This window comes from Camelus dromedarius, chromosome 17, assembly GCF_036321535.1.
Source record: "Camelus dromedarius isolate mCamDro1 chromosome 17, mCamDro1.pat, whole genome shotgun sequence".
NCBI classification, from domain to species: Eukaryota; Metazoa; Chordata; class Mammalia; order Artiodactyla; family Camelidae; genus Camelus; species Camelus dromedarius.
The window spans coordinates 11,066,840-11,080,228 of NC_087452.1; the positions used below are offsets into that span (position 1 = coordinate 11,066,840).

General features: G+C 48.5%; 1 protein-coding gene across 3 annotated transcripts in view; it reads left to right on the forward strand.

Moving 5' to 3' along the window:
• IL5RA (interleukin 5 receptor subunit alpha) overlaps positions 1–13,389 on the forward strand; it is a 35,502-nt gene that overhangs the window by 13,714 nt on the left and 8,399 nt on the right. For 2 of the 3 annotated variants that reach the window (XM_064496301.1, XM_010985000.3), the window contains exon 9: positions 1,951–2,089. In XM_064496301.1, coding sequence (XP_064352371.1) covers positions 1,951–2,089 — 139 coding nt within the window. Of the gene's footprint in view, positions 1–1,950; positions 2,090–2,763; positions 2,921–13,389 lie in introns of those variants that run through there. The other variant, XM_064496302.1, reaches the window with a different exon arrangement.

A 13,389-nucleotide genomic window follows, 5' to 3' on the forward strand; every position in this document is an offset into this window, starting at 1 on the left:
AAATTGGTACTTCTGCAAAATACAATAAAAATGATTTGCTAGAAAAATCGAATAGAGCCAAAGACAAGCCGAATGATCCTGGGCTTGGATGCCGTGGCCATGCCACATTGCTATGAAGGCTCCCCAACTGTTGGCTCCATTTCTGTATTAACCTCCTTGAGAATGAGAAGCAAACAGCTCCTGACTCACATGGGTCCTCCAACCTCACTTGGAGTGGCAGAAGGGTAACTTAAAGGCTTGAGAGAGCATGGTTCCTTCAGCCCAGTGGCAATGATTTATTTAGTCAGCCGGGACATAAGGCCAACCTTGCAATCGTAACTCTAGATCCTACCCTGGGGCTTCTCCCAGAATAACTCTAAGATTTTGTTTTAAAAAAAGAAACAGTTTCTCTTTTTAAAACCATGGCCATGGAGTGGGGGTGGATTATATCTCAGTGGCAGAGCGCATGCCTAGCATGCATGAGGTCCTGGGTTTAATCCCCAGCACCTTCATTAAAAAAAAAAAAAAAACCAAAAAGCCACTGAACTGTTTTACTCAACAGAGGAAAGTGAACGCACCCGCAAAATTGCACAGTCATTTTGGTAGCAGCTTGAGAGCTGGGTATGGGTGGGGAGGGGACTCGTGGACATAGAAATACCAGTTAATGGCTACTGCAATGGTCCAAGCAAAAAAAAAATAACGAGACCTAAAATGGGCAGTGGTTGTGGAGCAGGGATGAGGAAGGGAGAAACTCATCCAGGAGAGTCTAAGATGTAGGCGTTAAGGACACATCTCTGGTTTGGGGCGGCGGGAATTAGTCAGATGGTGGTGACACTGACCAGCAGAGAGAATACAGAAGGGCTTGTTTGAGGGGGAACAGCCTCAAGCCAACACGATACAATGTCACTCTGTGCTGCCTACAGCAAACTAGCATTTACCAAGTACGCAGTATTAGGTTGAGCTACCCACAACTGCTGCTTTTGCAGATCACAACTGGGTCGAGTATTAGCAGTTTTCATATGATTCACCCCAAAATATCCTTAAGCCTGGGCTTTACAAAGATAATTCCATTTTACTCAATAGTCCATCAGTTAGATGGTATTATCTGTATTTTACATATGAGAAAACAGAGGCTCAAGGAACTTGGACTGCAGTTAGTTGAGGTCTAACTAGGATTCAAGCCCCCTTCTTTCTACAGTCAAGGTCCTTGCCCTTTCTGTTTCTTTATGCGTCCTTCACCCTGCACTCCTCACCCTGCGGCTTGGGCCGAGACACTGTATCTGGGATCAGCAAACATTTTTTGTAAAGGGTCAGAGAGAAGACATTTTAGGCTCTGCCTAAATACTGTTTTTGTCACAATTACTCAGCTCTGCAGTAGATATAAGCAAACGGGCATTTAACTGTCTTCCAGTAGAAGTGTACTAGGGGACACTGAAATTACAATTTCATGTAACTTTCATGTGTCATGAAATATTATTCTTTTTATTTTTCTCAATCACTGAAAAATACAGAAGCCATTCTTAGCTTGCAGTCCCTACAAAAACAGGCAGCAGACCAGGCTGGCCATAAACTGGAGTTTGCCGGTGCCTGTTGAATGTAACAGAAACCATGAGATGCTGTTACTCAGGTGATTACAGAAGATCCAGGGACGAGATGAGGAGGGTTGTGTGTTCTACTGTTGGCTGCTCTGGTCTTTCACTCTGGAAATACCAGCTGGACCTGGATGGGTCCTCTAGATCTCAGAATTGCCTGTTCTGTTTGGTTACCACGTAGCTTTCCCCCGAAGGGTGACTGCCAGTGCACCCACCCTGAAGCAGCCAAGAATAAACTACTCAGTATGTGTCCCCTTGATTTTCAGTGGGTCGCTGAACAGAGTCGCATTACTTATACATGACCTCCCATCCTGATCACTGGCATAATTTAAATTGTGTGTCCAGAGATTCTTATAATGCTATTTTCTCCCCCATGTAGAAAGAAAAAGTGACAACCGACACATTCATCGCCATAATTGATGATATTTCCAAGTATTCCATTCAGGTGAGAGCAGCCATGAGCTCTGTGTGCAGAGAGACGGGGCTCTGGAGTGAGTGGAGTCAACCCATTTACGTGGGTGAGTATCCTGTGTTTCTTTTAAAGCAAACAGCCTTACTTGCGGTTAGGACAGATCCTCCTGGAAAGTGTACGCATTCACTTGGGAGCCTTGAAATGCTTTCACCTCTCTAACGTGCCTCACCTGGGGTCAGTCTGCTGCCTTTGTGACCAGAGGTGGATTTACCATGAAGGCCAGTGAAGCCTCGATGTTCAAGGTTCTCACTAGCACCAGCTCTTCCAAAGCCTGGTACCCTTTTTTTTTTTTTTTTCAGGTTATCTGTTTCTACTTAGTTTAATTTTTCTACATTCAACTTTTTAGAGATAATTGTATATTCACATGCAGTTATAAGAAATAACGTAGAGAGAGCCCAGGTAGCCTTCATCCAGTTTCTCCCAAGAGTAACATCTTACAAAACTGTAACAGTACGATATCACAACCAGAAGACTGGCATTGGCACAACCTACTGATCTTAGACTCCTCCAGTCTGAAATCATTTGTGTGTGCATTTAGCTCTGTGCACTTTCATCCCACGTGTACCTTCCTGTGTCTGTCACAAGGGCCCCTTTTATAAACATATTCATCTCCCTCTCTCTCCTCCATTCCTGACCAGCGTCAATTACTGATCTGGTTTCCATTTCTGTAATTTTTCCACATCTAATTACGAATTCATACTTTTGTTTCTTTTCGTAAAGAAAATTCCAACACTGACTAAGCTTCAGGGCCCACAAAACCTGGATCCAGCCCCTGGGCCCTCAGCCTAAGAGACTAGAGGATCCGAAAGACTAGGCGTCACTCTGGCTCCTGTGTTGGTTCTGCAGCTGGTTTTGTTTGGGATTAAACTGACTAGTTTATTTGGCAAATAGGATCATCATATCTGTCTGTGGGATCAGGGGAGGGTGATGATGATGGTGGCGGCTCTGAACAAAGGGGCAAACTTCCATTCTCACTCTACGTCAAATGGTAATTCTGTAACCTGGAGATGTGGCCTTGCACCATGAGGTCAGAAAATCATACCCTGTGTCTGCTATTGTCTGGGTATCTGGCCACCCAGAGGCATTTTATGAGGGAAGGGGACGGTCAGAAAACAACTCGTGTATCTCACGTATGTGCCACAACCATGCACCCTGTGGATGCAGACATGCGTGGTGACATGTCGTGTAAGAGCTAAAAGGACGCACATTAATGGAAAGAACTCTGGAGCCTTCCATATGGAAAGCTCAGGTTTAATGCCAGCTTGGCACATACTCGCTACGTACCCTTGAACAATCACTTCTCTCCTTCCATCCTTGGGTTCCCAGGATGAAGGAAGCAACATCCTCCTCTCCCGCCTCACAGATTATTATGAAATATAAACAACACCCAGTAACTTGTATTACTGACTGTCCTCCAAGCACTGTGCTAAGTGCTTCACACGTACTGCCTTCACAAATCCCGTCCACAAAGCTCTTCCGCACATGAGAAAATAGGTTTGCAAAGTGTAGACAATTTGCTTAACTGCGTGGCCAGTAAGTGGCAGAGATGGAATTCCAACCCAGGCCGACAGACCGCAGCGCCCCAGCCCGCAGCCCGGCAGCATGGTCTGCCGGGACGCGCAAGCTGCAAAGTTCCGGACAAACGCCAGCCCAGACGCGCAAGCTGCAAAGTTCCGGACAAACGAGGGACTTGTTTAGCAGCTGCTGGCTGCTAACGCTGTGGTTCCAGCGCCTGAATGTCACGCTCACGCGTCCTACAAGGTAGTCAGTGAGCGTCTGAGGCGTGTGCCCAAGGAGGGGTGCTCAGGCACACGCTAACATCTTCCATGATTTAATTCAGTCACTCAGGCTCGTGGGTGGGTCTGCAGGAGATTCCTGGGCAGTGACCCGTGGGCCCGTGTCCATGTGAGTCAGAGCCATAGAGCAGGGAGATTTCAATGGAAGGCTGGGAAGGACGAGGAAAGGTCTGAGAAAGGGAGCTGTTCTGAGTCGGCGAGGGGACCAGTCATGCTGAGTTGCTGAGTTTCCCAAGAGGAAAGGCGCGCCTAGAGTTGTTCGACAGAGCAGCATAGCCTTGTGGTGTGTGTGGCCCCGACGTCACCCCACCGGGACTCAGAGGAGCAGCACGAGCCTTCCTGGGAGAGGGACGGGCAAAGATACCAGAACTGAGAAGGGACCAAAGGTCAAGGCCAGGCTTCCTCCTCCCCGCATCCCCAGGCTGGTGCTCCAACCTGACGCAGACCCAGCGCACACAGGACCTCGCTCAACACCGCTTCACCCCACAAAGAAATTCCCTCTGCTCACCGAGAGGGAAAGCAGCAGAAGAAACATCAATCTGTCCCAGGGAACTTTTAACAAGGTTATTACTTTTATCAAATGCCTATGATAGAAGCTTAATTTTCATTACTTGCCTTTGGTGGATTTTTTTTTTTTAGTGCTTGGTTGTCCCCCAAAGGCACCACACTCACTGGCCCCAAATTATTGATATTTCTAAGTGGCTTCTCAACAATGCTGCACACGTAGTTTCAGAGGTTTTTTTTGTTTTTGTTTTTTTTTTTTTTTGATGCTGTCCAAGGACCTCAAACTAACATCAAGAGCAAGGCGGCAACCTTGGCTAAGGAGCCAGGTCTGGTGTTTTAGGGTTTGAGTTTTGAATTCTTGTCAGCGCTGACTGTAGAGAGCCGAGAATTTACAGGGAGAGGAAGAAGCAAGAGACCAGTCAGGGGATCTCGGCTCTCGCCGTGGCTCTGCCAACGCCCAGCTGTTGGAGATGGTACAAGGTTATATTTCATGGGCCAAGGAAGCAGAGTCCATGTAGACAGCTGTGTTGAGAAGGCGTCTCAGGTTCCATCTAGGTCATCAGAAGGCATGGTGCTCTCTTGTCACCAGAGCAAGGGACAGAGTGGTGATGAGTGTGCCAGGCTGTCCCCTGACCTTGTCGGTCACCTCTAATCTCTCCAAGTCTCAGTTTCCTCCCTTGGAAGTCACTCCCCACTCTGCCTGTCACGTTCTTTGACCCTCCAGGAGCCTCCCACAAAAGCGCTGGGAGGGAAATTGTGACCCGCAATGAGAGTTTATTTTAGGCTCCTTTTAAATGTATTACTCAGTCTCCACTTTAGAGCTCGCGGCCTGTATTATTTTCTGAATAACAGCCTCCTAGTTTGGAGCTGGGCTGGTTCTCATTCTCCCTCAGGTGTGCCTCTCCGCCATAACCCATGGCAAACCCCAGGTCATTCACTGACTGCCACCCTTGTCGTGAAGATGAGCTGATTAATACTACTGCTCACCTTATAAATCCATCCATTGTTTCTGGATCCACTCCCCTGCTGCGTTTAGGGTCATTAGTGAATTTAATCAGTGCAGCCACCTCTCCACTTCCACCAGGATGACTGATAAACACAGCGGGGAGTCCAGGCTCCTCTGGGACACTCCGCCTGGCTCTGCCATACCCCTTGAGGACGCAGCAATAATTATGCTCGGCTCGCAGCCCACCAGGCCGTGCTCCCGCTACACTCATTTCCTCCAGACAACCTTCCTCCTCTCCTGCCTTCTCTTACAAATGGCACCCTGGAGCCCTCCCCTCCCATCTTCCCACCAAGGCTCAACTCACATATCACCTCTTCCTTACATATTAAGCCCGCCTCCTTTATTGGAAGGAAATGGAGGCCCAGAGATATTAAATGATTCAGGGGTCATCAAACAGCCAACAAGTGGCCATTAATGGATAATTTTCCCAGACAGGTGACATAGGAGTCAATGAGCGAATTGGAACACATTCGATTTACTATTTAACCCATTATAGCCCAAGGTTATTGAATAAAGAAAGACACCATAGGAGTTAAGTTTTGATCAATGAACAGAGAGGCTGGAGGAGACAGAACTGCAGTCCAGCTTCGGTTGGCAGGGTCCCGGGACAGTCGAGAGGCACAAGGGATGGCAGTTTGGGATACAGCCAGCAACTGTGGGCTCTTTGCCTGCCCTGAAACTCTGTGCTGGGATTTCCAGAGCATAGAATGCTTCTTTCTTTTTTCTTTTTCCCTCAAATGCAAGTAGCATTTTCATTTTATCAGTCCTTTTATCATTTTATCAACTGCCTTTCCTCAACTGGCTTCTCTGCCTTATCTTCAGAGCTAACTTCCCGATTTTCACAGCTTTGCCTTTTTAAACTTTCTTAACTTCCGGAATCTTCTGTTCCTTTGTTATCTCTGCTATCTCCTGTTTACCAGACCCTTGCATCTCCTGAGCGGTTCCTGGTCTTCACGAGGCTGTTTGTTTCTAAAGTCCATCATCCCCACCCTCCTCCCCTGCAGTTCAAACCTCATGCATAAAACAACCAATAACGAAACTAAAGCTTCCTATAGCCGTATCCTTCCCCTGGAAAAGGGTGGTATGTGAGTCTCTCAGGCGTGTCGCCGCTCAGGCTCAGTGGCTCTGAGTCCCGCTGATCAGGGGTGGGTCTCCCACACATCACAGGCGTTGCCCCCTAAACAAACAACTAGGTTTTGCCCTAACCTCACTGGAGGCTGTATCTGAAGGTCAGGATCTATTTGATGATGGAATCAGGTATCAATTAAAACGTATTTTCAAAAAAGATTGCATTAGGCCTGTCCTTTGTAGCCCTGACACCCAGGGGAGCAGGGGAAGGTTCACCGCAATTCTCAGATGGCCTGTCTGTGAGGCCAAGGTCAATATGGGTGCCAGCTGCCTTTCAGGGCATCTTCTACAAGACCTGTCACTCACAGGAAACCCTGGCTCTGTCTTTCTCACCGTGTGTGTGTGTGTGTGTGTGTGTGTGTGTGTGTGTGTGTGTGTGTGTGTGTGTGTCTGTGTGTGTGTGTGTGTGTGTGTGTGTCCGTGTGTCTGTGTGTGCGTGTCTATGCACGCACACGTGGAGGGCAGGGGGGACCCTTAGCATCACATCACGCAGCCTAGAATGCGCTGGGAGGGCTAACAATCAGGACTGGGGTGGAAGTAAGTTTCCCCCGGGGAAACTCCAGTGATTTTTCCCTCAGACTTGACCTTCATGGGCTGTGAATGAACGAGGAGCCCGGGTACACTGGCCCTGGAGCATCAGGCAGCAAAAGCTGGAGAGCGTGGCGACACCACCTTCAAGGCCCTCCGCCCCGCCTGCTGTGCTTTGCGCTCTGCTGGCTCTCACCTCACCCCAGCTCTGACTCCCCGCCTGTGCTCTTTTTTTTTTTTTTTTTTTTTCTTTTCTGCCAGTCTGTGTTTGTAAATTCTCACACTGTGGTGAAACAGGGAGAAAGCCAGGAAGGAGCGAGACGAAGGGGAGGCCTTGGAGAGGGCTCAGATTCACTTTCCCTAGGTCTTCCAAATGACTTTCGCCAGTTCAAAAGCTTGTGTGAGCTAAGACGTGGCAGGCTTCTGGGTCAAGTGACAAAAACTGGGTTGAGGACTGACAAGTTGACTCACTAACATGAAAAACCCACTTGCCTGACCCGAGGGTGATAAACCTTGTGGTAATTCAGGGTTTTCTTTGCAAATGGGGGGGGGGATTTGGGGTTGGTCAATGTGGTGGTTGGTTTGGTCACCTGCTTCCTTTTCCCTGGGGCTCCTGTGGTTTCCAGGCTGGTAGCCCCATGCCCGGCAGCCCATCGCTCACTTGTTCCCAGCAGGAGGGCAGGACCACCTCACCCCAGTGGCCTAAAAGAGGGCGAGAGGGGAGCCTTCAGATTCTGCCCCTCAGTGTCAGGAGCAGGGAGTTCCCACTGTGCTTTCAGGCATGGCCGCTGGAGGTGTGGTACCCACCCCACCCTTCCCTGCATGACTTCTGTCCCGTGATGGGCTGGCCACAGGGGGGAGGAAGGGGGCCCTGCTGTTGGGGCGGGCACTGAGCTTGGCACGTTCCCCTGCACTATCTTGTCTATCTTTACAAACATAGCATTTTCCTAACTTATAGGGGAGAAAATGGATGCAGGGGGGTTAAGCAACCATCGTAAGGGAGAGAGCTACAAAGTGACAGACCGGACCTGGAACCCAGGCACAGGCCTGGATCCACGCCCTGCTCTTTCCGTGATGCCGCATCACCCCATGGGTCACGGCTGCAGCCAGGGAGACAGGCCGGAAGATGGCAGTGGGAGCTGGGGACAGTGAAAGGGTCACGACAGCCAGCTCAGGACCTGGTCAGCCTCCCTGCAGACCAAGCCCTGGGGACCTTTTCTTTGATCTCTTCAGGCTGCTCTACCTAAACACCCCTTCCCATTGCCCCCAGCACTCATTTTAACGCAGCTCTCCTGGAGGGCTGGGTCCATCTGTGCCTTCTGCCCTTTCCTACCCACGAGGCTCCTGACTATTTGGTGTTTTCCTTCCCTCCAGGCCTGAGCTGACTCGGCCTTTTGAGGATTCTGACAGGACTGGAATTTTAGTTTTGCTTTGACTTTTTAGGGAAATTATCTTGATGCCTTTTTACATCCGACTCCCTGTTTTTAATCATCATCACCATGATAATAACCAGTATTCACTGCACACCTAATAGGCACCAGCACCGTGCTGGGCACTTTCCAGGTATCAGCTTAGGCAGCTCGCACCCCCATTTCACAAAGCAGGTGATGGAAGGTGGAGAGGGCTCCTTGCTTAAGGTCAGCTCTCAACCAGGGTGACGGCGCATTACCCCTCGCTCCTAATGTCTACGTGAAGACTGCAGCCTCTGCAGCCAGCTTTCACACGCCTTACCAGGTGGACAGAACAGCGGCCCCTGACAGGAAGAAAGTCCTGGGTCACCCTGGGCCCCAGCAGGCACACGGCTCTTGGTGCTGTGTGGGAAAGTCTGCAGAGGAGGAGAAACTGGCAAAGAAAAGTTCTCCATTCAGCCTCATCAAGTCTAGTCCCACTGGGGAAGAGCACAGACTGAGAACGCAGCAGCGGTCCACCTGGGGCCCTGAGCTCGCACGGGCACGCACTCACCCCTGGGTCTCCATGCCTTTTCCATGTTTTGGTTCATTGAGCCCAGCCCCGTCCCAGGTGAACACAGTACAAGTTTTGCACATTCTGCTCTGGGCCCTGGACTATCTACATTTTGTCCTCTGAGGCTCCATTTGCTGCCTGCCCCCTGTCCTTTGGTCTCCCTAAATCAGGAGACGCCCACAATCCACCTGACAGCTGCTTCGGAAAGCTCACCCACCCAGAAGGCTTGCTTCTGACTCTGGCTTGCACGGTGAGCCTGTGACCTGGTTTCGTGTGTCCCTTCACAGATGACGCCACAGTCTCCCCCTCCAACGAGAATCACGAGGCAGGGAGTTTCACAGACTAACGCACTGACACGCTCTCCGGGACCCAGCCCTGGTGGCACCGTGGGAAGTCCTCCCAGCACCTGCTGCTTTTATGAGCACAGAGCAGGGCTGCTTCACTGGAAGAGTCCACCCAACTGACTCATTAGCACTTTTCCCTCGGAACCTATTGTTGGGTCTGAAATCAGATTTAAAATCATTCTGGAAGCAACACAAGCCATCCCTGGCTGAACAGTTAAGGGTGGAACGGGCCTCCCAATCAAGCTGATCTTCTAAGAGTTACTACTGTGCCCTACATAGGCCACATGGTTTTAGGACGAGATGGGTTACAGCACCAGGGGAGAAGCAGTGTGACGAAGCTCTCAAGGCCGCCGGGGCAGAGCTGGGACTAAGCTGGGGCCAGGGCCTGGGTCTCTTTAACCACCATCCCATTCGCCCCACTCCCAGCCCTTCCCACCATGCACTCCCAGGTCACAGAGCAGGAGCACACTTTTCATTCCCTGGCTGATTGTCAAGGTCAAATGGCTGAGATGTCAGAAACTAAGGAAGCCAAGGGCACCAAAAAGCAGACAGCTGAGCTCCCAAATGCTCCAAGTTGTCAATAGCGGAAAAGCATCCAGAAGTGAGGTGCAGAGTCTGAAGGGCAGGCACTGTGACTTCCTTTTTCTAAAACTCATCTCTGCGTAGCTGAACAGCAGTGCCCATCACTTTCTTGAAAAGGAACATCTGTGGCTTCCATTTTCATGACAGAAAAGTCATTTTTGAATCGGAGAAAAGATTCAAGTTACCTGGAAATACTTGTTTTTAAGAAAATTTCCAAAGTCAGAGACCCCAGAATTTCAACTCAGGGGCCTCCCAAATTTCACGGTGTGAAATTTCACCATTTTGATCAAAGGACACATACCGTCAGCGTGAAATGTTCGCTGTTCTACCTTCAATAAAATCAGAGCAGATGCTGTCTTTATTTTTACTTTTTTTAAATTGAAGTATGGTTGATTTACATGCTGTCTTCAATTCATTTATTTACATAACTGACTCTCATCTTCTTTTTTGCATTAGTAATAACTGAACGGTAGATAATCCCCAAGCAATTTCCATTTGGAAGCAAATATGTGAAAGCTTTTTCCTGCACTAAATTTACCTGCTAGCTTATGCTCCCTTTGCCAGTAGAGCTGACCTCAGCTCCGTTCTCTGGGGGTTCGTTTTGTCCTCAGGGAGCGGCAGGGGAGTGGTTGTACAGCAAGGTGGGGCACTGCAGAAGCCAAGCCACAGAAATGAGTCACGGGCCACCTCCCCCTAGGCAGTGACCTCGACTTCGCTTCCCACCTAGTACCGTGCGTACACGAATAACTTCTTTTTGATTGAATAAAATGAAATCAGTTGCCTCTATACGTTTTGCTAATTCAGTGAGAACACTCACTTGTCCACGTGAGCGCATAAGTGAACAACCAGCGAGTGGTTTAACTGAAAAGATTTTTGAAACCATGCTCAGAAGTCAACGGCACTATTATCAGGACACAGCCGCCTGGGTGGGTGGGGGGTGGGTTGCACAATTTGAGACACTAACGGGACCAAGTGTATGACCCTGATAATATTCACAACACTGCTGATTTTTTTCTGCAGGACCCAAACTTCACCTGTTTAACCTTGTTGTAAACATGAAAACTTTTTTCTGCTGACATAGCCTTTGCTAAATTCATATGCCGTGTCTATGAGTCTCCAGTTTCCCAATGTACCTATTAGGGTCCTTGCATAACGGGTCAGAGTGTGGATGGTGAGTTTCAGAGATGGGGCAACGAAGCAGGCAGAATCCCCTGTTCAGGATGTCAGACTGGGAAATAAAGCAAGACGGTATTTGACCAGGATTAGTTCATTCCAGTTGCTCTTTATGTTAGCTATGAGCAAGTGTGGTAAAAACTAGGTTTAACAGGATACTCAGATACTCTGGGGAACTGAATACTAACCCTGGAACCAGTGTGTGTGTGTGGCATTTGGGAAGATAAAAGGTTTCTATCTCTGAGGATCTGTTTTTCATCATTTTGGCTACTGCTCATTTGTAAATAGATGCCATGGTCACAGGTTTTAAATAGAGGGATTCAGTCCTGAATAGGCAACGTTAGGGGGAGTGGTAGCTTGCAAGGCAGGCAACTTTTGCTGGGGACACAGCCTGCAAACCTAGCCACGTGCAACGGTGAGGACACAAAAACACAGCGGGGCTTCCCTGCAGGAAAGTGGTATCTAGCTGGGAAGAGGACACTCAGGAGTGTTTGATGAGAGAGAAACATTTAGAATGTGTTCTGTGAAGCATGCAGCATGTCCTTGGCTTGGGGGTGGTGGGTGGCGGGACGGGATCCCCCCACCCTGGTTAGGAGCACAACTGCTCAGCAAGTCCTGGGCTTCCCTCCCAGCCCCCCAATCCCAGAGCCACGTGTCCTGAGCTGACCCGCTCTGCCCTCCCCGCCACAGTCCCTCCATCCGTGAGGTGGGGATGGCAGTGCCCACCTGGGAGTGCTGCTGTGAGCAGTACACATGTTGAGCACTTTGCATCTCATCTGGGACCTAGAAAGTGAATGTATTAAGAGATGTATAGAAAATGTATAGAAAATACGCTATTTGTTTCTGCCAGCTACTGATGACTTTTATTTTTATTTTTTGTTTTTTACTACAACTTTCAAACTTTCACCCATGAAAATATACTAAGATCAGTTTTGTTAGAGGTAAGTACACATGAAATGGCAATGCCCTGATTGGGTCAGCGGTACTAGAAAATGTGCTGGATTGAGAGGGTTCTTAAAGGTCGTATTTCAACTCCCTTATTTTCACAGATGAGGAAACTGAGGCCCAGAATGGCCACCTTCACAATAAGCTGGGAATAGAACTCAGGTTTCCAGACTAGGCAAGTATGGGCTTGTGAGACAAAAGCTTGTCTCTCTTACTTTTGTGGCTGGCGGTGCCGTCATGGTGGAAACCGAGCAGATGAGGAGAGGAGGCAGGGGCTACAGGGAATGGGAAGAATTGCAGTGACTTTCAAGGATTCCAGTTTGGGAACTGGGAAGAGTGGAGACCAAGATGGGGACGTTAGTGAGAAGGAGTTCTGATGTGAAAATGGGTGTGAGTTTGGTTCTGAGCGTTGTCAGCTGTGACACATCCCAGTGGGTTTCACACAGGGCAGCCTCAGGTCTAGACGTGGAGCTGCATGTCAGGGCTGCCCAGGAATAAAGACACGAGACAGGTTTCCATGGAATTAAAACACAGAGCTGTGCTCAAACTTTTCAAAGCTGAGAACAGACTGGAGTGGAAAATAACAAAGGGTTAAGGCTGAGCTGGAGTCAGTTGAAATTAAAAAGGAAAGAAGGAAATGATATCGAAGAAAAAGAACATTTGGGTAAAAGAGCCAAAGGCTTGGTCTCTTCAGGTGGGTGCAACCACCAAGTCTGAAATTTAGGAGGGAGATCAGGAAAAGTAAAGTTGGAAAAAGGAACTGACAGTCCCCTGGATTCAACTAGAAGGAAGCCACCAGTGATTTTAAGTGATTTCTGGGAAGAAGACATGAAGCAGCCTGAATCCCTTATTCAAGAAATTAGGCTGAGAAATAAAGTAAGAAGGTATTTGATGATAGTTGTGAGAGATGGCAGAGCAAAGTAATGGCTTATTCAAGATAAAGGACTCTACGAATATTTGAAAGCAGAAGGGAAGAGATGAAGGAGGAGAGATTAAAGCTTTTTGGGAGGTAAAAGATAAATCCCAAGTAAGAGTTCTCAGGGGGTTAAAAAAAAAAAGGAAAAAGGAAAAAGCAAGAGATCAAGGCAACATTGGAATCACTAGCATGAAATCCTCAAGACATCGCTCTCTCTTGATACCTTGAAAGATTTGAGTTTTAAGTATTTTGGGGTCTGAGGAAGTCTTAAGATATTTACAAGGACTTGAAAATTCCACCTCTCATTTTGTAAAAGAAACCATTAATGGCAAACTGGGGATTGGGACCTGCTTCTCCCCATGCAATGTGGACACCTCACCTCTGCATTTAGAGCCGCTGTCACTAAATCACTCGTGCCTTTACTTATTAGTGGCTTCCTCCCTCAGCAGCAGGAAGGGAGGG